Source organism: Lissotriton helveticus (genome assembly GCF_964261635.1).
Source record: "Lissotriton helveticus chromosome 1_1 unlocalized genomic scaffold, aLisHel1.1 SUPER_1_unloc_45, whole genome shotgun sequence".
Lineage (NCBI taxonomy): Eukaryota > Metazoa > Chordata > Amphibia > Caudata > Salamandridae > Lissotriton > Lissotriton helveticus.
Window position 1 is genome coordinate 196651 of NW_027611687.1, and position 27278 is coordinate 223928.

Consider the following 27278-nt stretch of genomic DNA (forward strand, 5'->3'; position numbering starts at 1 on the left):
CCCCAGCACAACCCCCTACACTACACCAACACCAAAGCACTACCTTAAACCCTAAAACACTACCCCATACACTACACAAACACCAATGCACTACCCTAAACCCTAAAACACTACCCCCAGCATAAACACCTATACTACACAAACACCACTGTACTACACTAAACCCTAAAACACTACCCCCAGCACGAACCCGCAACCACTATCCAAACACCACTGTACTAACTTAAACCCTAAATCTACACCCAGCACAAACCCCTACGCTACCCAAACACCACTGCACTACCATAAACCCTAAAACACTACCCCTACACTACACTAACACCACTGCACTACCCTAAACACTAAATCTACCCCCAGTACGACCCCCTACGCTACCCAAACACCACTGCATTACCCTTAACCCTAAAACACTACCCCCAGCATAAACACCTATACTACACAAACACCACTGTACTACACTAAACCCTAAAACACTACCCCAGCACGAACCCGCAACCACTACCCAAACACCACTGCACTAACTTAAACCCTAAATCTACCCCAGCACAAACCCCTACACTACTCACACACCACTGCACTACCATAAACCCTAAAAAATGACCCCTACACTACACTAACACCACTGCAGTACCCTAAACCCCTAAATCTACCCCCAGTACGACCCCCTACACTACCCAAACACCACTGCACTACCCTAAACCCTTCTAAACACTAGGGATTCAACAAACTTCATTTGGTTTTATAGAAGAAATAACCCATAAAAGTCATACAAAGGATGCCCAGTCTGCAATTTTTTAGTCAGCCCCTGACATGACCCCTGGCAATGGGTTGGGCACAGGAGGCACTAAGAGGAAGCGCCCCTCAGTTGGGGGCCCTTGTAAACGCAGAAAGAACATTGGATCACAGTCATCTTCAGCAGTCCACCCAGTAGCTGCCTTGCTGTCAGCACTTAGAACTAAAATGGAACCCATCCTACTCCGCCTTTCTGCACTGGAAAGCAACCTGTCTGCACTGATAGCTGCTTGCAAAGGGATCGTGCCCTTCTATCCACAAGTATCCCCTCCTACAAGGCCTACGATCTCGACCACCATTTTCAGTCCCAGTGGTAATGGCACTGGGGCAGGGGACAGAGCAGTGTCTATCACGAAGCAGCTTAGTCACATCGTAGGAGATACAACGCCACCTATTATGCCCAGGACTGACCCTCAGTACCGTCCAGTCAACCGGAGGGGGGCAGTGGGGCACCCTGAACCCAGTTTCTCCTCAGTCTCGGCAATCGCAGGGTTTCAAAGTGGGCGGATTGTACAGTTCCGATGATAGGTGGGAAGGGGTGGAAGCCATGCCCCCAGGGACTAGAATAACTATTCTCCTAGTTTGGGCTCTGTTTATCTCCTACCTGAGTCCACTCCGCTTGTTATGGTGTTACCTAGAGTACCATGCCCCAACCCCGGGACCAAGGAAGACTTTTACCAGCTGAACAATAAGGTGGTGCACTGGCTCAATTCCAACATTGCCCCTGGGCTTAGGGTGGAAAACCAAACTCTCATGGTGCACCGGACACAGTGGGTTGGTAGCGCCAAGAAATCCTGGCTAGGGGACTGCCTTATCATCAATTTTAACAATCCCGTCATGGTAAACCGAATCTTAACCACGGTTGCCCAGTCTAACTACAAGTGCTGGAACTCAGCAATCTTGACACGCTTGCTGAGATACTTCTACAGACTCAATTATTACCAACTTAGGTCCCAGCGCGAGCGGCTCCAAGAGGTGAGTCACAGGGGTCGTGCAGAGAGGATTATAGTGGTAAGCACAGCAAATAGGTTTACTCCTCTGAGCTCATTGGAAGATTGCGATTAACTATGTGTGGGTCCCTCAGACCCTGTGGCACCCGCATCCCAGGGAAATGTGTCGCCCCCAGAGCAGGTATTGAGTGTGAATGGAGGGTGTAATGCCCACGCTGTCAGCAGCCCAATGTGGATCTGCTCCATATGCTTTTGTCTTGCACCTCCCTTCAAGGCTACTGGAGAGAGGTCGCTGCAACTCTGGCGCAGTGTAGCGACACCTCCTTCAGAGACCTAGGTTTAATAACTGCCAAGCACTTAATTACAAAACGGTGGAAGCAGGCAGATCCCCCAGAAATGAACGGCTGGATAAGCTCACTTAAAATATGGGCACAGGTAGAGAGTACAGCGCTACACAGGGACAAAACGGCAGGGCTCCGCAAGTGCCCCATAGCGCAACAATGGGACACCATACTTACGGCCTTCAGAAATGGAGTAAACGGGGAGGGCAATGACACTGAGCCAGCGACCCCATGATATACTAATTGAAGTTTCCGGGCGGCGGGGCTAGAGATAGCGGTGGATGCCTATCGCTTTGCACTAGATGATACCCCGTGGGGGACGTCTGATGTACTGGGGGCCCTGTTCTCTCCTGCCCCGACGCCTAGTGCTCTGACATTAGTCCCCTACACATACATGAGTCCGAGTTGAGTCCCAATGAGTCTCCAAGTAGTTATTCGTGCAATAACCGGTCCCACACTCAGTAAGGCAATGGTTAACATACTTTTTCCAGATAGAAGCCCTTTAGTTTTGTTGCACAATATTTTTCATTTAGATAAAATATGCATTATAGATGTGTCTGTTGTTATAATCATGCACCATCCCTATTCTTCTTTGGCAAAACCCGCTTCATTGTAATATCGAACAGGTCACATGTATAGGTCTCCAGCGCCTGATAACGCTGTGTCCATTTGACACAAAGGACTTAAATAATGTGGGAAATATTAGCATGTGACGTTAGAAACATGTCCCTTTGTTCTCTTTATATTTTTATTCTAGCATAGGCACTTGAAAGCTGCAGAGATATGTGGTGGGCAGGCAATCGCAACAATGTATGTCAAACTGTCTATTAGCAATAAGCTGATGTGAGACTATACATGTGAAATCGTGTTGCTGAAATAGGAACAGTTATTCTATTATAATGTTATTAAGACGACGTTACATATATACACTGTATTCTCCACATTTTTGCTTTGCCATGTATTGTAAGACAACGGAATATTATGAAAAAGACCAATAAAGATATTTAAAAAAAGAAAAGAGTGAATGGAGGGTGTAAATTTCTTTCTTGGAATATAGCGGGGCAGGAGAGCAAGATCAAGAACACCGTTGGCCCATGTTAAGAGTTTTGATGTGATATGCCGCCACGAAATATGGGCTGTAGACAATAATTATCACCCGGATGGCTATAAAACCCTCTTCGGTCCAGCTACCCCGTCCAGGTCAAGGAGAGCCAAGGGGGGGCTTATCACCTTTGTTTATCTAGCTGTCCTTGGCATCTCCGCTACCTCACTATACGTCTCTCCCAATTTACATGTGATGTTGTTGTCCAGTGGAAAGAGCAAGCTACTTCTGGTAAACTTTTACAACGCGGGAGTTACACATGCGGATGAGGGTAATATAACTCTGCTGGGGTCTGTACTTCAGCATAGCATGTTGAAAGGTCAGAGTTATCACTACATTTTTTTAACGGGATTTTAACACTCATGTGTGGGGACATCAGGAAAGGAGGAGTGGAAGCTATGGGTTGTGCATGACAAGCAGGCTTACACAGGGAACATACTACCCAGGTTATTGAGCTTAATTCCATCTTGCTTGAATTTGATCTAACATCTGTAATGAATACGCTGCCTTCAGTGTAAAAAGACATTACTCCCACCTTTTTGGGAGAGGGTGTGAGACCTTTATTGATTTCACCTTTGTATCAACCCCCTTTTATTTTCTGGTTACCGATTTTTCTGTGCAGGCGAGTGAATGTAGTGACCACAACCCCATTTGTGTCTTAACAGGCTGGACCCGAACACTCGGACACACCAATGTGGGCTGGGGAGCTGGTGTCCCCCTTAAAGCGGTGGAAGCGGGAAGGAGCATAAAGTGTATTGTCCCAGAGCTACTCCACGAGTCCCTTTTATCTCAGTGTCGGAGCGAGTTTGCCACTTGTTTCGATGATGAGGCAAGTGCTCCGGACATCATGGGTGCATTTGGATCCATGTCTACTGTCAGAAGGAAGTTACTATGGGACCCGGGTGGGGGCTGTAAGCAACCATGTCCAAGATGGTTTGATTCGGCATGCTCCCAGGCTTCCAGGAACCTGAGACAGGCCTTGGGTGTTAAAGCCCAGAGACCGGTTGGAGGTCAAAAGCCTACGAAGAGCATATAAGGCTACTCAAGCAACTCGCAAGTCTGCCCAGAAGGAGACGGCCTGGATCGATGTAGTGAAGGCTAGTACTCTGTGTAATAGCTCAAAGTTCTGGGGCATTATTAACAGCCCATTTTTATCTGCAAGTAATGCTAATTTACTGGATGCCCAAATCACAGAGGATGATTGGATACATCATTTTGAGGGTATCTTCCAGTCGTATACCCCGCCAACTGAGGGGCAGGAAAGGGTGGAAAGCAAGTTGCAACTTATTTTCACCACGCAAGAGGTGAGAGGCGGTATTCTGGGTCTCTCTAAAAACAAGGCCCCCGCGCCAGATAGAATCCTGCCAGATCTCCACACCGCCCACGTAGAAACCTAGGGTGTCTGTCCTCACAGCTGTCATCTATGCTGCAGTCCAGATTGGCCGCCCAGATTCTTGGGCTTTATCGATTATAGTGCTGGTATTTGAAAAGGGATAACGGGACAGTACCTATTGTTATAGGCTCATTTCTCTGCTGGACTCTGTGGTGAAGGTGGTGGGCCGCATGGTACTTGACACACTTGTATCTTGGGTTGATGAAAACAACTTTTTATCCGATATCCAAAACAGCTTTCGACCAGGTCGTTCCACTGTGAAACAGTGTTTAAACCTGTACATGGTCCTGAACAAATACACTGTGGCTCATTCCAGCCCCATATACCTAGCCTTCATGGACCTGTCCCCAGAATTCAACTGTGTCAATAGGTCCAAGCTGTGGCAGTTGATGTCCTCCATTGGCATTGACAATAACATCATTATATTTCTGAGGGATCTTCACTGTGATTCAACTGCGGTTGTCCGCTATTCAAAGGATCTGAAAGTGTCCCGTTAGCTTGACTTTAAGTGAGGAGTGTGTCAGGGGTGCATTTTAGTATCCTTTCTTTTCAACCTATATATTAATTCCTTAGAGAAGGCCCTCTCGGCCACAAATGCGGATTGTCCCCAGGTAGGCAAGCGTAGCCTGCCAGTCCTCCGATACGTGGATGACGCAGTCCTCTTGGCGAGGACAATTAGGGGCCTACAACTTCTTCTGAATTCTTTTTCCCTTTTTATGGAGGACTTGGACCTTTCATTTAATCATGCCAAGTCGTGCATTATGCAGGTGGGACATCGTAAAGCTAAGCAGTTCACTTTTAAACTCGGACTTTCGTCAATGCCAAAGACCAATGTTTTCTCCTATTTGGGAGTTGTGTTTGACGATTCCTTGAGTTGGTGCCCTTTGCTTACTTGGAAGAAAGGGGACTTAGGGAAAACTTATGCAGCTGTTTTTAACTTTGCCAACAGAGTGGGAGGGAAGCAAATATAGGATCTTTTGAAGATATATGAAGCCAAATATATCTCAAAGGTTAGTTATGGTCGTGAGATATTGGGCCACATTGGGGTAGGGGCAGTGTAAAGTGCTGAAAATTCTTTCCTGCGATGGGCCTTTCAGTCCCACAAAGCACCCCGTTTTATGTTGTGCACGAAGAATTGGGGATGCCTTTCCTCTCAGATGTACTGGCATTCCGTCCCCTGGTTTTGTGGCTTAATATTTGGGCTAAGCAAGAAAATACACTCAGCAAAGACATCTTACAGGAATGCCTTTCACTTGACCGTGTCTCACGCATCCGTTGGTTCCAGTATATAAGAGTTGGCCTCTCCAGGGTAGGTAGGAACTATTCGCTAACCCTGAGCGCAGATGTAAGAGGGACCTTTCTCTGGTCAAAGAGTGTTTGTTAAGAATGAGCCACTGTGATAGAGAGGGAAATAAGATGTATAACCTTAGTGTGCGTAAGTACATTGTGCTAAAAACTTTACCAACCACGAACTTTATCTTCTAGGGCTTAAAAGCATCCATGATCGTTTTCTATTGACCCGGTTTTGGCTCACCCTCTTCCCTTACCTCATGGCACACTCTCGCGGCTTCCACAGAGGCCAGTGCCTCATGCCCTGTGGCTGCAACAGTGAGTCTCCTCAGGACATGATGCAATTTATAATGTTTTGTAATTTTTATGCTGTCACTAGAAAGTTTCATTATTCCCATTCTCAAAAAAGCGGGTTTTAGGAGGGTGAGACCAGCTTTTATCTTTTTACCACTCCTCTCTAATGACACTGTTTTGCATACGCTTTACTTTTTACGGTTCGCTGTTAGATTCAGGTCAAGCTGCGATTAACTTCTGTACTGTAATTCATGAATTTTTACCTTGTGTTCTGATTAACTTGTACATATTATATTTGTCAATCTGTAACTTGGAAGATGTTTTATCATTTTATGTATGACTTTTGTGGTTTTCTTTTATAAAACTGAATAAAGTTTGTTGATAATAATCATAATCACTAGGGGATTCATTTTCAGGGTAGCATGGTATCCCTCACAATAACTCCAGGAGTCACAGTCCACACAATGTACATGCGTTGTTCCCCCTACTTCCAACTTTACATATACCCCCAATCACCTGTTCAAACCTCTCCCTGCTGATGCCAATGTGGTCCTCCGTCAACCCACAGACCATATTTTTGGCCCCTTTAAAACTGCCTATACAATAAAAATGCTGCAGTTGTAAATACATATCAACTACCATTTGTTGTGTTTGAAACATTTTATTGAATAATAAAACCTAATAAACATGAGCTGATTATTAAAGCAAAACAAAACATCAGTTGTCATACACATAAGAGACAAAAGTAGTACATAAAAATCAACATACTGTAACACAGCAAAGTTATGTAGAGCACAATTCTTAATTTCGGGCAGTCTTTAAAGTTCAACAATAGAAACGTTCATAAAGAACAGGAAAGGAAACAAAGAAGGTGGGATACAGTGGTTTCATTAAAGTAATGCTTCCTACATATAGAAAAACAAATACTAATTATTTTCCTTAAACAATAAAGTCCTCACATTAAAATACTAAGAGAAATATATTGAACAAGGAACATTTCATATGTAATTAGAATTCAATTTGAATATTTTAACCTCCTCAGCATTATTTGACTCATGATTACAACCTGAATGCTTTCTGGAAAGGAACTGCCTCATGGGGTTCAAAATCACATCTTTTCCAACAATAGGATTCAAATGATAAACTTGAATTTCAATTCAATTTATTGATTTAGGCCATTTTGGAGATCAACAATTTGAAATATATACAAAATCCATACACTTTAGTAAAATTGTCTCCTAAACTTGAATTCCATCCACTTTTTGATTAAACACTTCCCATTCCAGCAAGCATCACAAGACCACTTGTTGTTATCTTCCCAATTAGTGATAATGTTTCGGCTGGCAACAACAAGAAATATGTTTAGAATTTTACTTCCGAAAGCAAAAACATGCCATTTCTGAATCATGGTGCACAATAAAATGTAGGAACAGAAGGGCATCTTTTGGTGTAGCATTCATTAAGGTTTGACCAGGCTTGAAACTAGAATTCCTGATTTTTGGGACATTTAAATGTCATATTTTTGAAAGAGTTCTAACAGACCAGCAAGAGCTCTGTGAAAAATAGAAGATGACTGAATTGTACTTAGAGAAAATGTGCTGATAAGTAATGTATTGATTTAAAATACAGTGGTCAGACAATGCTTGTGGATCTAATCTATTCAGATTTTAACTCCATAGTTTGTTGAATAAATTGACTGAGCATAATACTTGAAGGTCCATCTCTCAGATCAGTTCTATTACAGTTTTAGTTGCGATAACACTAAAAAAGATCAATGATAAATAGATTTTAAAAGCCATGGGTGGAATTGATCCTTGGTGTAAATCTAGATTATTGTCTGCAATGGAAACCAGTACAAACAGATCAAATCTAAAAGCATTGAATATGTTTATTATAGGGGTTTAGAGTAAACCCAGAAACACACATTGTTCCTGAAACTCAGAAAATGCATCTAAAGATCATGATTACATACTATTTTATGTCCAGAGACTGCTTTAGCTGCTTTCCTGTTTAAGTGACAACATTTACAAATATATTTAACAAAACATTAACGCTGGATGTCAGAAATTCTGTCTTTAAGTATTGTGTAAGAGTTATGTGTGATGGTTTTTATTTGATCTGAAGCAACACTAACACTAAATAGGTACATGCACCAGTTATCATTCAACTAACAATATTAGAAAACTTAATTTGGAGGGAATTGAGACAAATTGCCTCATGTTTTATTGTTAAAAAAATCTACTGGTTCAGTAGTTCACAGAGTTTGCAAATGCTAAACCCCTTTTTGAAATGTACTAAGCCCATTTAACAATTCAGAATTTGGAAGGGGACTGTTAATGGTTTCCCTTCTGAATATTTAATACATTGTTAAGGTATGTATTGAGCTTTGAAACCATATGTGGACTGAAAAACAGTAACAGGAGGTAGTAGCCCAAGGGGACATTTGTGAATCTGAAAGTAAAATAGGGTGCATTAAAAAATGCCTTTATTTAAAAGCTATCACAGACAAAGTATTGTGCTGACTCTACAAGCAACCACTTTTTACCAAATTGATTATTAGTACATGAGCCTCAGTATTTCCTATATTGCTGAGATTTAGTCTCTAATATTTTTGTAATGTCATGTAAATATTTGTTCCTGTTAGTTCCCATTTCAATATTGTAATGAAATGTCCCTATTCTTTTTGTCAAACATATTGAAATATCTTTCTCACAATTTTTGGAGCATTCTAAAAAGTGTTTCCACTCTCTAACTTGAAGCTTCCTAAGAAAAATACTGGCGCCATTTCCTGGTTGCTCCTAGATCATTTAGCATTCTCACTAAAACAAGCACAATATTGATTTGTGAGAGGTGGTTATTGTAGTCCTACGCACTGGGGTTCGTTTAGAAAAGACCAAAATAGAACTTCCTTAATCTTTAGAAATAATACTTGGAAAAGTTTATGTTCAATATTTTCAGATACTTTACTGATAAAGATATCGGATAAAGATCCCCTAATTTCTTATACCTTGTGGTATCAAAAATCTGCTAGAATGAACAGACTTCTCTTCTAGATAAATCCAGGTTTGAGAAGTTATTAAATGCGATTATCAACTTTCTGTTATTGTAACACATTTTGTCAGTGCACAGAGTATTTTCCCTACATAGATCACAACATTTCATGCAATGGTCTGTGCTTCAACGTACAATGAAGGGGTAAAAATGCATTTCTACCACAATCAAGAAACCCTTGGGTCTCTGACGATTACTGTTTCAAATGAAGACCTAGCTAAAATGAAATATCCCTTTAAAAGGACGATTTCCCTCACCCACCATAGTTCGCATGCTTCTTTATTGGGAATCTCCTTGCACAGTGATACAACCCCCTCACTGAGAGGGAGGAGTTCAGGCATGTTTTGTTGTAAAGAAAGGTATACTAAATACCACAATAATGAGCTCAGGGTAGTGGAGGCAGCAGAGTGAAAGTTAAAACTTGCTATAGGGTATAGGGTTTCCATTATTTGTACGCCCCTGGGCCAGGATTAAAAACAGGACACTGTGGGAGAAATATATATGCACTGTTAGAGTCAATAAAAGGTCAACATGTTTCAGTCTATTAACCCTCCGAAGAGGTGTTTGCGGTATTCTTCAGGACTTAATCAAAAGTTGTGCCGTTCAATGTACTCAATCAATAACAAGCATTGTCATAGCCAATAGGTCTCGCCTTTGGGACCTTAAGTGTTTAGCCATGCAGATTCAGTAACAATGTGAAATAATTACTATTATAAAAAAAAGACTATAAACTAACTAAGCTAGACGTGACTTTATAACTGGTTAATCTAACGTTTCAGGAGGTTTAGTATATTTAAAGAACTCCTTTTTTCTATGATGTGTCATATAAAATTGATGCTCTAAATTTTGGTAAGAGTACACAACGTCAAAAAATTCAATACTGCTTTTATATCAATTTACCTTTGAAAGCTTGAAGTGAAAGACAATTCTAAGTGGCATTTGCTTATGAGTTGGTGCTAACGACTATTTCCGGATGACAATGTAATTAGCATTTTTTGTATAAGATGTTTTAAAAGCATGAGTAGGGAATGTGGCTATTTTGGCCAAAGGCTGCCCTTTTTTATATGCATGCTAGTTTTAATTTGTAAACAGAATCACAATTTGTTATGTGGTACACTATAATGTTAGATGAATCTGTTTTACCCTTCTGATAAGCAACGGATGACGATGAACCGTTTTTTCGTCCCTGGTTTTAAATGGATTCAGGTTGGAACAGACGAGGTGTTGGTTGACTTTACCTCAGAAAATGGTTGTTTCCAGCATGCTGCTTTCATGCGACTTAAATCCCTTCAGTGGAAGAGGCGGCTGCATGCCTGCATATATGGCCAGATCAGTACTTGGCTGTTTTGGTTCTCCAGTGGGACTAACATAGAAGCTGTTAAGGGCAGGGGCTTAGCTTCCCATTGGTGCAGCAGGTGCAGTGGCACCAGGTCCCAGATGCCTTAAAGGCCCACTGAACCCTGATAACTGCTGTTTGTCACAGTTCAAACAGAGGCTTGAGGGGCCCACAGAACAATGATTATTGCTGTTTTCTGCAGTCCAAATAAAGGGCAGAGGTCACATTTCCTTTCTTGCATTGGGGCCCAGGGCACACTGGCTAGGCCACTGGTTAAGGATGCAGTGGGGAAGAGGTGGCGAGGCAGGTGAATTATCTAAACAGCTCGACGATGACTTCATGCATGGGTTTTAAAGTATTCATTACAATTAAAGACTGAAGCACGAATAGATATCATAATATAGGAAGGCCTATGTACAAATGCAGCTCGATTAGCGGCTGCCTTTAACTTCTCACTTATCACCTCTCCTAATTTACAGTTTTATATTAGATGCAGACATAAATCGTGACCTATGAATATGTTTATCTATCTTTAGGTTCAAATGACCCATCTTTTCCATATGCAAGTATCAGACAGGTCGGGAACGCCTAATGGCTTTGACCTTGATAAAGCCCCATTAATCACTGGTCTTGAAATGCAAATGGCAGCATTAGGCACGCAGAGGTGTATTCTACGTAATCTTATTATGTTCAGGATACGGGAGAGTGTTTAGGGCATAAAGCACTTTGACAGAAACATTTCTGCCACCATAGAAATTCAATCCTCCTTGTCCTACCCTAGTATACAAGTAGTGCCACATTCTTTGTATACCTGAATTAAATAGGCACACAAAATAGTACCGTATTTAAAGGCCCAGTTCAGAATTACATGGAAGGTGCACTGTCCCAGACTACACAACGGTGCAGTTTTCAGTGGGTGCTATCATCCCACACAGGGGGAGCACACCAGATTATGCTGGAAAAAACATGTGGTGCCCCAATGTAGGCGCAGTTGTAAACCACCAGTCTGCTAACATAGTAAAGCGTCAGGCAGCTATTAAGTGAGGTGGCATGTTTCCCCTGCAGGTGGTTGGGGTCTGTCACCATCCTGTCAGGTGGGGGGTATACAATCAGTGCGCCTCCTGACTGCTTGTTTGCCTTTTCACCCAGTGTAAATAATACAGTGCAGTCCTTGGAGGAGTAGTCAATTTGTATTCATGAAAGACACTTGTGTTTCTCGTATGTGTAATCCCCAGATGATGCCTGAACTGTTTCCCAATGGGCTATTTGTACATCGTATTGAATTGTATGGTCTTATGAGGACTGTTAATAATAATAAAAAAGATTTAGTGAGTGTTTATTGCCCTCTATGTCACTCTACTTCTAAGCACCTAATACAGCGTGTACAGTGCTTACTGTCATCTGCTCACTTACTTGCTTATTATGCTTAATATAAATAGTGCACAATTTAGGCGTTTGTGTCTGCCTACAACGTGGACATGATACAAATAGCAGTACCTACAAGGTGGATGGTACAATTCAACAAGAGTCTAAGATACTCCAGCACAGATGACTTTGCATCAACATTACGGGGCATCAGTCTTTATGGCAAGCCAACTTAAAACTTATCAGTATTGTATACAATATTATCAGAGACTATACTTGCCTCTTGGATACAACTTTACAACGGAATTTTATTAATTTGTGTACAGTTGTGTGTATACAATAAAACAACCTCCCCACCATAATTGATCTGTCTATTCATCTTGTTGGGATCTGGAGTAGCATGCTACTCACCGAAAAGCACTTCAACACTTCATCAGGGGTAGCAAGCGCTATATAAATGCAAAACCTTCTTCCTTCTATCCCCCCACAATCTTTTTTAACCCAACTAACAGACCAACATGTCCAGCTCTCATATACATTTTATAGTTCCCTATATTAATTCACCACTAATCATTTTTGGATCCTAGAGTAGTGTGCTACTCGTCGAAAAAGCGCTTCAAAGTTCGTATGGGGTAGTAAGTGTTATGTAAATCTAAATACATTACAATTACTGTTTACATCGGGTTGCACTAACACGAGGATAGAAGTAGAGTGGGGATTAGAGTTTATCTGCCCAGAACAAAGCATACTACAGAAAGTGTGTGAACAGTCTATATGTTGTGCACCTGGCAGAGAAAAACACAGCAGAGGTGGGAAGAAGGTAGGTAATCTGATGGTCAGACCTATGTGGAAAGAGGCAATCACTTTGGGCAGAAAAGAGGGCTTACACGGAGGACTACTTTGTTTATATGGAGAGCAAGAAAGGGAGGTCTGGAGGATAAGCCTGAAGCTCACTCATCCTGCAAGCAGAGGTGATGGCAAGCAAAAAACTAGTCTTCTAAGGAGGCGAAGAGGACAATTATGTAGGCGCTCAAAGGGAGCACACATAAGATAAGTGAGGTCAACTCCCACTAGGGTATTGCGAAAGGATAAGGAGGAAAGAGATGAGTAATGCACTTCAGAAATCTGTTAACAATAGGATTGATGGCCAAGCTCAAGAGCTCGGGGTACCAGACTTGGGACTGATCGCGTTTGATCTTTTTCAGCAATCTTGGCAGAAGTGGTACAGGAGGCCGCAACTCCACTCGCAACGAAAAGGGTAGCCGAGCGAGAGCCGCTTTGGAAACTCTAACACGCAGAACTGCTGACATTGAGCGTTCTCTTTGGTGGCGAATAGATCTAACCAAGGCTCTCCCCACTACTGAAAGAGACCTAGCACGACCTTCGAGTGAAGATGCCATTTGTGATCCATCATGCACTGGCGGCTGAGTTTGTCCGTCCTTGCGTTCAGTGAACCTGTTAAGTGTTGAACCACCAGAGATATGCCCTGATGTTCCAGCCATGTCCAAAGGCGAAGAGCCTCTTGACATACGGTCCACGAACCCACCCTGCCCTGTTTGTTGCAGTACCACTTGGCGGTGGTGTTGTCCGAGAACACCTGCACCACTCTTCCTTTGACAGAAAGAAGGAATGCCTTCAGTGCAAGACGAATCGCCCGGAGCTCCAGAGGGTTGATGTGGTGCCTGGACTCCGCCAGAGACCAGAGGTCTTTGATCTCCACCATTCCCATATGGCTGCCCCAACCCAGGAGTGACGCATCCGTCACTACTGTGAACTCAGGTTGGGGGAGGGAGAAGGACCTGCTGTTGACCCAATCCTGGTTCGTAAACCACCATTGCAACTGACTTGCAGTCCCCTCCGAAATCTGAACGTCATTGGAAAGATTCCCCTGTTGCTGCTCCCACTGGAACTTCAGGTCCCACTGCAGAGCATGTATATCCCATCTGGCATGATGCACCAGCAGGATTCAGGAGGCCATGAGGCCCAGCAGCCTCAGGGTCATTCTCACCGAACACCGGGTTGGAGGCTGAAAAATTGGTATCATAGCCCCAATATACTGGACTTGCTGCTAGGGAGGATAGACCCAAAACTGTGTTGTGTCCAGAACCGCTCCGATGAAAAGGAGCTTATCAGATGGAATCAGGTGCGACTTCAGCACGTTAACTGAGAACCCCAGCAAATTATGGAAGTCCGTCGTAGTCTGGAGGTGGGAGCCTTCAACAGCCAGTCGTCGAGATAGGGGAAGACTGGAACCCCTGATCTGCGCAGATGAGCTGCGAACACCGCCATCACTTTCGTGAACACCCGGGGGAGGGGGGGCTGGTAAGCTCAAAGGGGAGCGTGGTAAACTGAAAATGCGTGTGGCCTACCGTGAACCGTAGGTAATGCCGGTGGGCAGGCAAGACGGGGATGTGAAAGTAAGTGTCCTGCAAGTCCAACGCTACCATCAAATCTCCAGGGTCGAAGGCAGACAAGACCTGAGCCAAGGTTAACAACCTGAACTTCTCCTTTCGGAGAAAGCGGTTGATGTCTCTGAGGACTAAGCTAGGATGCAGGCCTTTGTCCTTCTTGGGTACCAAGAAGTAGTGGGAGTAGCAACCCCGACCTACTTCTGGCACAGGGACGCGTTTGACAAAGAGATCCATAACTTCCTGGAAGAGAAGGGCCAAATGATCCTCCGACATGGGATGAAATCACCACAAACTGCATGACCCTTATGCACTCCGCTGCTTGCGGAACTCCGCGTAAACCGCCAGAGTTTTTTTGTCACTTTGCGGAGTTCCTCACTGAGGAACTCCCCATAGGCTTAATCTTATCATGAAAAAATAGATATCAGTCATTTGTTAAGAAACAAGGGTGAGTAGAAACCTTTTGGGTGGAGTAAAATTTAAGACATTATTATTGTGATTTTTTGGGCAATTAGTTGATCCTGGTGTGGATGTATTTCTCATATTTAGTGATATCTCCTTTCTGAGTATAACGTTTCTGGCTTTCCCCTCCTGTATATGGCTTTAGTCCAGTGTGAATTCTCTCATGTGAAATGACATTGTATTCAAGACTAAACCTTATCTGACATTCAGAACACACATAAGGCTTTTTTCCCCCGTGTGAGTTCGCTCATGTCAAGTGAGAAGTAATTTGTACCCAAAACATTGCTTGCATTTCGAGTACTCATAAGGTTTTTCCCCAGAGTGAGATCGCTCATGAAGCATAACACTGTCTTTCAGATTCAACCTTTTATGGCATATGGATTTTCTCTAGTGTGGAGTTTCTCATGGTGAAATAGCGTTTTTTTCTGCAGCTTTTCTGCCATTCAGAGCACTTATCAGTATGGAGTCGCTTATGGTTAGTGAGGCTGTGCCTATCAAATAGGAATTTCTGGCATTCACAGAAATTGGTAATGTTTTCCCCCTGTGTGCGTCTGCTCATGTAGAGTGAGATTGAGTTTAAAATGTATGCTTTTCTGGCATTCGGAGAACTGATTATTTTGATGGTGTGTTTTCTTATGGCACTTGTAACCATCTCTACCTCTGAATCTTTTCTGACATTTAGAGCACTGATCATTTTATTCACCAGTGTGGATTCTCATATGTTCAGTGAGATGAGATTTTTGTCTGAAACATTTTTGGCATTCGGAGCACTGATAAGGTTTTTCCCCAGTGTGGGTTCTTATATGCTGAGTGAGACGGCTTTTTACTCTGAAACATATCTGGCATTCGGAGCACTGATAAGGTTTTTCCCCAGTGTGGATTCTTATATGCTTAGTGAGACTGCTTTTTCGAATGAAACATATCTGGCATTCAGGGCACTGATAAGGTTTTTCCCCAGTGTGGGTTCTTATATGCTGAGTGAGACTGCTTTTTTCACTGAAACATATGTGGCATTCAGAGCACTGATAAGGTTTTTCCCCAGTGTGGGTTCTTATATGCTCAGTGAGAGTGCTTTTTTGACTGAAACATATCTGGCATTCAGAGCACTGATAAGGTTTTTCCCCAGTGTGGATTCTTATATGCTCAGTGAGATTGCTTTTTTGACTGAAACATAGCTGGCATTCAGAGCACTGATAAGGTTTTTCCCCAGTGTGGGTTCTTATATGCTGAGTGAGACGGCTTTTTACTCTGAAACATATCTGGCATTCGGAGCACTGATAAGGTTTTTCCCCAGTGTGGATTCTTATATGCTCAGTGAGATTGCTTTTTTGACTGAAACATAGCTGGCATTCAGAGCACTGATAAGGTTTTTCCCCAGTGTGGATTCTTATATGCTCAGTGAGATTGCTTTTTTGACTGAAACATTTGTGGCATTCAGAGCACTGATAAGGTTTTTCCCCAGTGTGGAATCTCACATGTGCAGTTAGAAGTGATTTAAGTTTGAAATCTTTTGGGCATTCGGAGCACTGATAAGGTTTTTCCCCAGTGTGGGTTCTTATATGCAGCGTGAGATGTCTTTTTTCATTGAAACATTTCTGGCATTCAGAGCACTGATAAGGTTTTTCCCCAGTGTGTAATCTCACATGTGCAATTATAAGTGATTTAAGTTTGAAATGTTTTGGGCATTCAGAGCACTGATAACGTTTTTCCACAGAGTGGGTTAATTCATGTCGATATAGACTCGGTTTGATACTAAACCTTTTCTGACATTCAGAGCACTGAAAAGGTTTTTCCCCAGTGTGGATTCTCATATGCTCAGTGAGATAAGATTTACGCCTGAAACTTTTTTGGCATACTTTGCACGGAGAGTGTTTTCCCCCAGTGTGGATTTTCATATGCTCAGTGAGATAAGATTTACGCTTGAAACTTTTTTGGCATACTTTGCACTGAGAGTGGTTTCCCCCTGTGTGCATTCTGTCAAATTCTGTTAGATAAGATTTATAGCTGTATCTTTTTGGGCACAGGTAACTTTTTTCCCTAACTTCGGTTATTTTGCCTCGATTTTAGAGTCGGGCTTGTTTAGATAATGTTCAGCACTTATCTCTAAAAGAAATTGTGTGTAATCTTCTCAACACTTGAATTGAGCAAAAAATGTCGGGAAGCAGTCCTGTAACACCTGTTGAAATTTTTCTAACAGATAATAGTCTTTAGGTAATAGCCTCTCCGGCAGCAACTTAATTTGTGACTGAAGTTTTTCTCAAATCTATTTGTATAGGATCTTAGCAATGCAGTAATAAGGTGTTAGTCTGATATTTAATGATTAAACTGATAAGTACCTTTTTGCACTGGTGTAATGGCAGTAACTGAGGGCATTAGAACGTGCAGAATACTATTGTGGATCATTAGTCGCAGAACATCAGTTCCTTCTACCCTTTCTATGTTTGGTGTAAGGTTAAGGTTTGTAGTTCTGAGGATGAGGATATTATTTACATTAGATATAGCGCAACGGTGCTCCTTTAATCCATTTTTATATTTAACAGTTTTACATATCACTCCTGCACAACAGATAATGTTGAGGCGATTTACATAGAATTACAGAACAGTACACAATAAAAAGGAAACAATCTGAGATGGTCATGAACACAATATAGTGGTGAATTTTTAAGATTTTCGCAAGAGTGAGCAGAGTGGGTCAAGGTGTCATATCCCGAGGCAGATAGTCTCAAACTTGGGTAACTGGTTAAAAATGGTTGTTGAACAAAGGTGATTTTCTAATCTTTTGGTTGTTAACGTGTCAGCTTCGGAGTCTTCTTTCAGTGTCTTTTCTTTGATGGTATCCAGAAGAAACCTTTAGTTGTAACTTTCTTTTATGTAGTGTGTGCTTCCTCTCTAGAATTACATGATGCTTTAGATTAACGTTATTCTGTCATGCTGAGGCAATTTGTCTTTCTGATAATATTTCAGAAGTGGTCTTTCAACATTATTTCTGATGCTGTGTGCACAGATATGGCTTTGCTCTGGGTTAATGAAATGCAAAATTAGAGCCTTCACTTACAAGTATAGTACTTTCCTCGCCACACTTAGATTTTTGGAAATTGTTTAAACGTAGAATGCTGGATGTCCTTCAGTTTTTCAAAATAATCCTTCTTATGGTGCTGACATTCAGTTGCTTAGTGCTAAATCTTGCTTTCTTCATCCGTAATTTCAATCACCTATAGTATTAAAATTAAATAGTTAATACATGTACATTTCCAAAAATATAATTTACAAGCCAAATCAATGCAGAATTTTGAAAATGTTGAGCTGTGTTTCAGACAGAGCAGAGTGTAGAATGGTAGCATGAGAGTACTTGGATGTAAGAAAACAAGTTACTTACCTGTAACTTTGGTTCCCCGGTATTGGTAACTTTCATAGATTCCCATGCTTTGTATCATTCCCCGTCGTCGGAATGGGAGTCTCGGTAACAAAAATACCATAGCTGTAGGTACAAAAGACCAAGGAAAAAGGCCTAGCTCATTCCCTTTTGTAGCATATCACCCTCTTTGTGTAAAAGAGACCAAACTCAGGCCTCAGCCAATCAGAAGTGCCTCACCCCCTAGAACCTTCCTGAAGGAACCTCAGAGCCTCAGATTTTCGTAGCCGTTGTGTACTTAGACACCATATCTGTTGTAGGCTGAGCTTTCCTCGGGGAGGTGGGCGGGCGCATGGGTATCTATGAAAGTTACCAATACTGGGGAACGAAAGTTACAGGTAAGTAACTTGTTTTCTTACCCTAGTATTGGAACTTTCATAGATTCCCATGCTTTGTATCAGAGTAGCAAGCAGTTAGTAACAGAACCACATTTTGCATCATCACAATATAGCAATAGGCAACATGACATAAAGATACAAAATGTGAAAGACGGAAGGTGGGAAAGAATGGAAAGCTCACCACTCATTGGAAGAGGTTCCTCAGGACAGCCTGTCCTACTGCCACATCACCTTGTTGTAGGGACTCCAAGCAGTAATGCCTGGTAAATGTGTGAACTCTGCTCCAGGTAGCAGCTCTGCAAATGTCTTTGATCTGTACCCCTGCGAAGAGGGCTGTAGAAGAAGCCACAGATCTCGTGGAATGCGCTCGAACCTTTCCAGTCAGAGGTTTTCCTGCAGCAGTGTGACAATGCAGAATGGCACTCGTGATCCACCTGGAAATGCCCTGCTTGGAAAGAGGAAGGCCCTTGCTTGGACCTCCGAAGGCAACAAATAACTGAGAGGTTTTCCGAAAACTCTTAGTACGCTCCAAGTAGAATTTCAAACACCATTGCACATCGAGCGAATGTAATGCCCTCTCTGCTGGTGTAGCCGGTTGAGGAAAGAACGCCTTCAGAATGACCGGCTCATTCAAATGGAAGTCTGAGGGGACTTTAGGCATAAACCTCGGGTTAGTTCTCATGATGACAGTGTTTCTCTTGAATTGAAGGAAAGGTTCTTGGATAGTCAAGGCTTGTAATTCACCAACACGCCTAGCCGACATGAGAGCGAGGAGGAGAGCCAATTTCCATGAAAGGTATTTCATGTCAGAACGATGGATTGGTTCAAACGGCCCTTCATGAGCTATGAAAGGACTAGATTCAGATGCCATGTTGGAGGTGGTGGTCTCACTGATGGATAAACTCTGAACAATCCCTTTAGAAATTGTTTGACAATTCTGGATGACCACAAGGAGGGTCCAGAGCCAGTCCTCCTGAACCTGGACATTGCCGCCAAGTGGACCTTAATTGATGAATGGGCTAGTCCCGATTTGGCCAAGGACAGCAGATAAGGAAGGATCTGATGAGGCTTGGAAGCGAAAGGATCAATGCCTTCTTTCTTGCACCAGCAACAGAATCTCTTCCACTTAAGACGGTCAAGTCAAGTCAAGTCCTGTTCTTAGAAGGAGCTCTTGCCTGAGAAAGGACCTCCTTAATCTCACTAGAAATGGGTAGGTTCATAAATTCTCGCTGCTCAGGAGTCATGCAGTCAGGTGTAGGGACTGCGGATCCGGGTGCCAAACTTGTCCCTCGGACATCGTGAGCAGATGGAGTTCCGTGAACCAGAACTGCCTCGGCCAAGCAGGGGCTATAAGGATCATCCTGCACGGCTCCACCTTGATCTTCCTGATGAGTGGGATCAGAGGTATGGGAGGAAAAGCGTAGACAAATGTCCTCAACCATGCTATCGAAAGCGCACTCCCCAGAGATCCTCGATGGGGAAGCCTGCTTACATAAGACCGGCATTTCTTGTTGGTCGGAGTGGCAAAAAGATCGATCTCTGGTCTGCCCCACTGGCTGAAGACCTCCTCCAAGACTCTCTGATTCAATTCCCATTCGTGGCTGACTGAGGATGACCTGCTCAGTCTGTCGGCATTTTCGTTGAGGACGCCTGGTAAGTGTACTGCTCTCAGCGAAACCCTCTGAAGGATCGCCCATTCCCAGATCTGCTGAGCTTCTTGCGACAATGAACGAGATCTGGTTCCCCCTTCCTTGTTCACATAGTGCATGGCCGTGGTGTTGTCCGTCCTGATAAGCACATGTGAACCTTGCAGGCGAGGAAGAAAAGCTTGCAGAGCCAGTCGTATCGCCCGTTGCTCTAACAGGTTGATGTGGAGGCGTTTCTCCTGGGGCGACCAATGACCGCTGACATGCAGGTCTTGCATCACTGCCCCCCAATCCTCCAATGACGCGTCCGTTGCTATCACTTGCGGAGACGGGTCGCTTGCGAAGGATAGACCTTGGGACAAGTTGTCTTGATTTGCCCACTGTTAGACCTGGCACCTTGGCGTGAGTTTCCCTTCCACTTTTTGCTGTTGTGCCTCAGATGTTTTTGCTGGTGTCCGCTGCTCAGGGCACTGCGCCACGGCCAAACCGTGCCGCAGTGCAAGTGCTCCCTACTGTAAAGTGTATCTGTGATTGATGTCCATGATTGGTTCATTGGATTTACTGTTAGTCCCCAGTAAAGTGCACCAGGAGTGTCAGGGCTTGTAAATGCCAATACTGCTAGTGGGCCTGCAGCGCTGGTTGCGCCACCCACAGAAACAGCCTTTTAAAAATGTGTCTAGGGTCTGCCATTGCAGAACCTGCGTGCAGTCTGGTACTGTCATGCTGGCTGGGCAAGTGCACACACTTGCCAGCCCCTAAACCTTCCCTTAACTTCATATTAGTCACCCCTATGGTAGGCTCCAGGGCAGGGTGCATTGTAAGTGTAAGGTAGGACATGCTCTGATGTGTGTGGCATGTCCTAATAGTGAATTACTGCCAATTTCGTTTTTCACTATTGTAAGGCTACCTGTTCCCTTTAGGCCAGATGGGCTGCTGGAATTATTACACTCTATAATCCCAGCAGGCTCAGGGAACATGGTAGAAATTAATGTTTAGTATGCCTGAACTCAGAATAATAAAATACTTCTTTTAGTAAAGTTTATTTTAATATCCTGTGTTTGCAAATGCTACTTTTAGAAAGTTAGCCTCTGCTTGCCTAACCATTTCAGCCCGCCTCTGCTTGGATGTGTATCTGACTGTCTGGGTTGTGTGAGTGACAGGGCTGGGGGATGACAGGTGGTGAATGCCAGGATTACACCTTAGTGGGAGGTGGGAGTTTCCCTGGACTATGCATCAGGCTGTGCTCTGCCACCACAATGCTGGCTCCGCCCCCCTGGGGAGCGACTGATGACTCAGCCTGCACCTGGCCCAGGAAGGGCGAAGCCTGTCAACAAAGTACTCCTGGCTGCCCCTGTCCACACAATGCTGGCTCCGCCCCCGTGGGGAGCGGCTGATGTGCCTGCCCTCACACTGAAAGCAGAAGCCAGAAGTACCCCCAACAAGTGCTCAGAGGCTGAGAGCAGTTATGCAAAGGCCCCCCTGCCTGTGAGAACAAAAGAAACTGTGTATAAAAGTAGGAGCCCTGCTCCTTGTAAATTAGAATCCTGTTTTACCACAAAGGACCTCTACCCGACTAGAAGGAGAAGAGACGCTGGAAGGACTGGCCTGCTGCTTGCCTTGCTGAGAGAGGAGAGGAGAAGACTTGCTGAGGAAAGACTTTGCTGCTTTGTGCTCTAAACATTCTCCAAGGGCTTGATTGAGCTTGCCCCCTGATCTGGACCCCAGGACTAGTGGGTCCTTGGTGCTTTTGCTCGTCCTGACATTCGAGCCGTGTGTGCATCCCGCTGGAGCCAGACTGCGCCCCTCATCGCCCCTCCTAGGGCTGTGGCACTCGGGAGCTTGCCTGCCTTTGTCCTGTGAGAGCCTCGCTCCGATCGGAGTCGCTCTCTGCCCCCAGGCTTGGCTTCCTGCTCCTCTGCCCCTTGCCTGCTACTGGAGTGCCCTGAGACGCTCTCCCCCCTCCCGCCGGAATTCCCTCTACTGATCGCGATCTACGCCGGGTCGACAGCTGCACAGACCGTGCCCTGTGACCCCGCTTTGCGATCTTGGAGGCTCGTCAGGCCGCGCCGCCCCCGCTGAGGAGACCCCCCGCACCGTCGTGCCAAGGGTGGCGGGCCGCACCTGCCTGACTGCATACGCCCGCTGGCGTCAAGATCCAAGAGTGCCCCCAATCGCCAGGGTCGCACAAGCCTGTGCTGACCCTCGCCAACGTCAAGAAGAAGTGCTCATCAATCACCACCGGGCTCGGGGACCGCAACTTGTGTTTTCCCCGTCATCGCTCTTCGCCTTGGAGCAGAGCAGAGAAGTCTCCGTGTGCCCGGAGCCCCCACGGGTGAGTAAGCGCTGTGTGCTCCGTCAGTACTCCTCGTCAGGGCCTCCGAGCTTGCTCCTACCTGCCGCGCTGTCCCCCGAGTCCTCCCGCACCGCTGGTCCGGCCCGCATTTGACTCTGTCCTCGAGCCGAGAGGAAGAGCCGGGCCCGGCACAGGCGTGCTCACGCCCGATGCGTGAGCCGCGGTAGGGGCTGAGTCAGTTTCACCGTCAAAGGCAGGAGGGGCGCTGCAAAGCACGCAGAAGGCCCGGAGTGGGTCCCAAAGCCACAAAAGTGCGTGAGAGACTATCTTTTAAGAGGAGAGAACACCAAAAGAACTATTCCCTGAAGTAAAGTAAACAAACTATTTTTGAACTGCAACTAAGAAGAAAAGTGCCTATTTACAATCTGTGGTGCTACAAAAACGTTATTTGGTCTTGTGATAAGTCTGCTGAGATATATATATATTTTTACATAAAGAAGCGTATTTTTTATATATTCACAGCCTGGTGTCCATTTGTGGGGGGATTGGTGTATTTTACTGTGTGTGTGATTACAAATGCTTAACTGAATAACGCCTGAAGAATAGCCTTGGCTGCTCACGCCACGCACCTAGAGGGTGAGCAAGGGTAATTCTAAGGGGTCATCCTTTGCCCTGACTTAGAGGAGAGGGTCCCTGCTTGTCACAAGTGCATACTTGCGCCAACCAGAGACCCCCAATTCTAACACCCACCATAAAGCTGCTTCCTTCATGCTTGGAGTGATCATCACTCTGTCTTCGAATGAACCGTGGACCTGCTGCTACTGGTTGTCTAGTTGCTCCTGCAGAGGACGCATCCTTAGTCTGCAATGGGGAATTAGTGGGATACACGATGAAATCACCCCCAGCAGAGACTTGTAGCGGCGAACTGAAAGACACTTTTTTGTGCGCAAGTCCTGAGCCAGGGTTTGTAATTTGTCTCTCCTTTCCTGAGTAGGGAAGGCTCTTGAGAGCTTGGAATCTAAGATGGCTCCCAGGAAGCGAGCCTTCCTGGACGGGAGCAGGGAAGACTTCTCGTTGTTCAGAGTGAGCCCCAGATTTTGAAACAAATTGGTACAAGCTTGAACAGCCTCCAGCGCTGCCTCTCTGGACGGAGCTTTCAGTAACCAGTTGTCCAGGTAGGGGAAGACCTGGAAATGGTTCCTTCGCAGGAAAGCTGCTACTGGCGCCAGCATCTTTGTGAAAATTCTTGGGGCTGAACGGAGTCCAAAGGGTAAGACCCTGAACTGAAAATGTCTCTTGGCTACTGTGAATCACAGAAACTTTCTGTGTGCTGGGTGAATCGGAACGTGGAAATACGCATCTTCGAGATCGAGCATGGCCATGAAATCCCCCGGGTTGATGAGCTTCAAGATGTTCTGGAGAGAGACCATCCGGAAGGACAGGGAGATGAGATAGGTGTTTAGCTCCCTGAGGTCTAAAATGGGGCGCCACTTTTCTTGCGTCTTCTTCACCAGGAAGAACCTGGAATAAAATCCTTGTCCTCTTTGGTTTGCAGGGACCGGCTCTATCGCTCCTTTCCGGAGCATCTGTTGGACCTCGAGCCGCAGGAGACGCTGGTGTTGCGATGGAATGGCTGCCGGGGGCTTGGGTGGAGGGACTTGCGTGAATTCCAGGGTATGCCCTTTCCGAATGATGTTGAGCACCCAACGGTCCGATGTTATCCTGGACCAGTTGTGAAGGTATTTGGTGAACCTGCCTCCAACTGATGATCTCTTGAAGGAGGGTCCAGTAGGAAGAGCCAGGAGGCCGCTATTGGCGTTTGGACGAATCTCGTCCTCGTCCAGCCTGTTTCCCCTTATTGTAAGGCCTGGAGTAGTTGGTAGACTGGCCTTGCCGCTGTTGATAAGGCTGATGGTATTGCTGGGAACCTGAGCCCGTGGTGGAATAGCGTTGCTGTTGGTGATAGGATCCTCTGTAGTTACCACCTCTACCTCGGGAGCCTTTAAAAGGAGACTTTCTGTATTGAAGGGTCCCCAAGGACCTGGCAGTCTCTGTGTCCTTTTTTATTTCCTGAAGAGTGTCGTCAACAAGCTTGCCAAATAATGCTTCCCCATCAAAGGGAAGATCCAGGACCTTGTTTTGAATTTCAGGCCTAAACCAAGTAGCCTTGAGCCACCCTTGGCGGCGGAGGACTGCCGCCCCAGCCAAAGAACGAAATGCCGTTGTCGCAATATCCATTGCGCAGTCAATGATTTCCATCGACGTTGCTTCTCCCTCCTGTAAGATTTTCTTTGCCTCAGTCGTAGATTCCGGAGGCAGCTGGTCAAGGTATGGAGCGACATCACACCAAAGCTGGCGGTCGTATCTACCCATGATTGCTAGGGCATTTGCCGCTCGCACCAGCAAACTTGCCATCGACGAGAATCTCTTCCCCACATTATCCAACCTCCGCCCTTCCTTGTCCGGAGGAGTTGTTAAGGGAGCAGAGGGGTTACGGGATTTCCTCTGCGCAGCTTGCGAGATCACAGAGTCTGGTCTGGGATTACCCGTTAAGGCTGCCGGGCTGTCAACTGATGCCTTGTATTTTTTCTCCAGACGCAGTAGCACCGGGACCACCGTCGCTGGGTTTTTCATGGCTTTTAGGCCCTCCTTCCACACATGATCCACAATAGGAATGGACCTAGTTGATTTCATAAAAGGCTCTTTGAAATCGTATAAAAAGCAATCCGTGGCAACTTTAGGCATGGCCAATTTGAATCTCGCAGCGGCTCTCTCCATCAGCTGATGGAAGCCCCCAATGTCTGCAGGCGGGGAATCCGCCGGATCTGGGACTGGCGATGCTGGATCCGGAATGATATACTCGTCATATTCAGTATCGGGAATAGAGCCATGATCCGATTGCTGACCCTCATCCGAGGAATCATCATGGACGTCTTGTAACCCGGAGGACTCATGATGGATGGACATTTGAGGCCAAGGGGAAACTGGAGCTGGAATGGAAGGCGTCACTAATGAGGCTGACATCTCTGCAGGAGTTACTGGCGTTGACGGCACCGGAATAGGCATACTCGCCTTAGATTTAGAGTCCAGCAGCATCTTATGCAGATCTTGGAGAAAAGAAGATGGCACTGAAACCATTTCATGCTCAGCATGATGTTGCGACTGGGCCGACTGATGATGGCCCACATCCTCGCGTCCGTAGTCGCCCTCAGAGTCAGTGTCCTGGCATTTGATCAGAAGTTGGGAGGGACTATCAGCGTAGCTGTATGAGTCCTGGTCCTCCTCCCCAGAATCTCCTTCTTGCAGAAGCATGGTTGACAGTAGAGGAGACATAGCCTTCGGAGAAGTAACCTCCTGCGTGATTCGTGTCACAGAAATGGTAATTCTCTTTTCAGAGGATAAGATCGTCGACGGTTCCATCGTCGACGGTTGTATACGCGTCGACGAGATCGGGGTCGTCGAAGTCGTCGACGAGGAAATGGTCGACACGCCAGCCGGTGTCATTGTTAAAGTCGTCGTCGTCGATGCTCTCGTCGACGAGACCGTCGTCGTCGACATTGTCGTCTACACCATCGTCGACGTCGGCACCATCGTCGACGGTGAGATTGGAACTGCCGTCGTCGGCACCTTCGTCGTCGGCACCTTCGTCGTCGACACCTTCGTCGTCGGCACCTTCGTCGTCGGCACCTTCGTCGTCGGCACCTTCGTCTTCGGCGACGCCCTCGTCGGCGTCTTCGCCGTCGACGGTGAAGAAACCGCTGTCGACGGAACCTTCGTCGACGACTCCCCTGTCGACGGGATCATCGATGACATCAATGCAGATTTTGATTTTTTTGTCGACGGAACCTCCGTCGTCGAGGACTTGGAACCCCTCTCAGAAGACTGGGATGAAGGTTTTTTGAAGGCTGTGATAGTCTTCTCACCTTTAGAAGGCGAATCTGGTCCTTCCCTCTCCTTTACACCTCGGTGAGGAGATTTGCTGGGACGTGGGCTCTCAGACTCACTGGGGGTCTTTTTTGAGGCCTTGGAAGATCTTTCCATAGAAGGTGAAGGGGAACCCCTACTCCTTTTCACTGACCTTCTTGAAGAAGACAACGATGCTGCATCCTTACTGTCACTGGAGACAGTATCTTTCCTGGTTTTCAGTTTATGGAGCCATGTCAAGAGTCTTCCCTCACGGTCCCGGAGGGTCTTGGCCGAAAAGGTGCGACAGATTTTACAGTCTGCAGCCTGGTGGTCAGGATAGAGGCAGTAAATGTAGTCTTTGTGCTTATCCTCCACAAAAAGCCTTTTCTTACCACAGGTGGAACAAGGCTTGAAAAGGGCTTTTTTCTTCTCCATTTCTGACATCCTGGAAGGCAGCCAACAATCCTGAAGTGAAGTTGAAGATTTTGAAGTAGTAATCCTGAAGAAATCCTTTGTAAAAGTAGAAGTTGAGCAGAGCTCAAAGGAGACTCCCTAAGCAAAACGTGCGGTAGAAAATCTGAGGCTCTGAGGTTCCTTCAGGAAGGTTCTAAGGGGTGAGGCACTTCTGATTGGCTGAGGCCTGAGTTTGGTCTCTTTTACACAAAGAGGGTGATATGCTACAAAAGGGAATGAGGCCTAGGCCTTTTTCCTTGGTCTTTTGTACCTACAGCTATGGTATTTTTGTTACCGAGACTCCCATTCCGACGACGGGGAATGATTCAAAGCATGGGAATCTATGAAAGTTCCAATACTGGGGTAAGAGTGAGGATTTGTAGAATTTTCAACATTTTATTAAGCTCACAAAGGATACAAGTACCCTATGGAGTTGCATCATAGAA

The 27278-nt window shown here is 45.2% G+C and overlaps 1 protein-coding gene across 1 annotated transcript in view; it reads right to left on the reverse strand.

Moving 5' to 3' along the window:
* Positions 1-14263: 14263 nt before the first annotated feature.
* The window catches only part of LOC144806097 (uncharacterized), a 48682-nt gene continuing 35667 nt past the window's right edge, over positions 14264-27278 (reverse strand). The window contains exons 4-5 of the mRNA XM_078672533.1: positions 16032-17996; positions 14264-15864 (exon numbers count right to left, since the gene is read on the reverse strand). Coding sequence (XP_078528659.1) covers positions 15844-15864; positions 16032-16757 — 747 coding nt within the window. The 5' untranslated portion in view covers positions 16758-17996 and the 3' untranslated portion in view covers positions 14264-15843. The remainder of the gene's footprint in view (positions 15865-16031; positions 17997-27278) is intronic.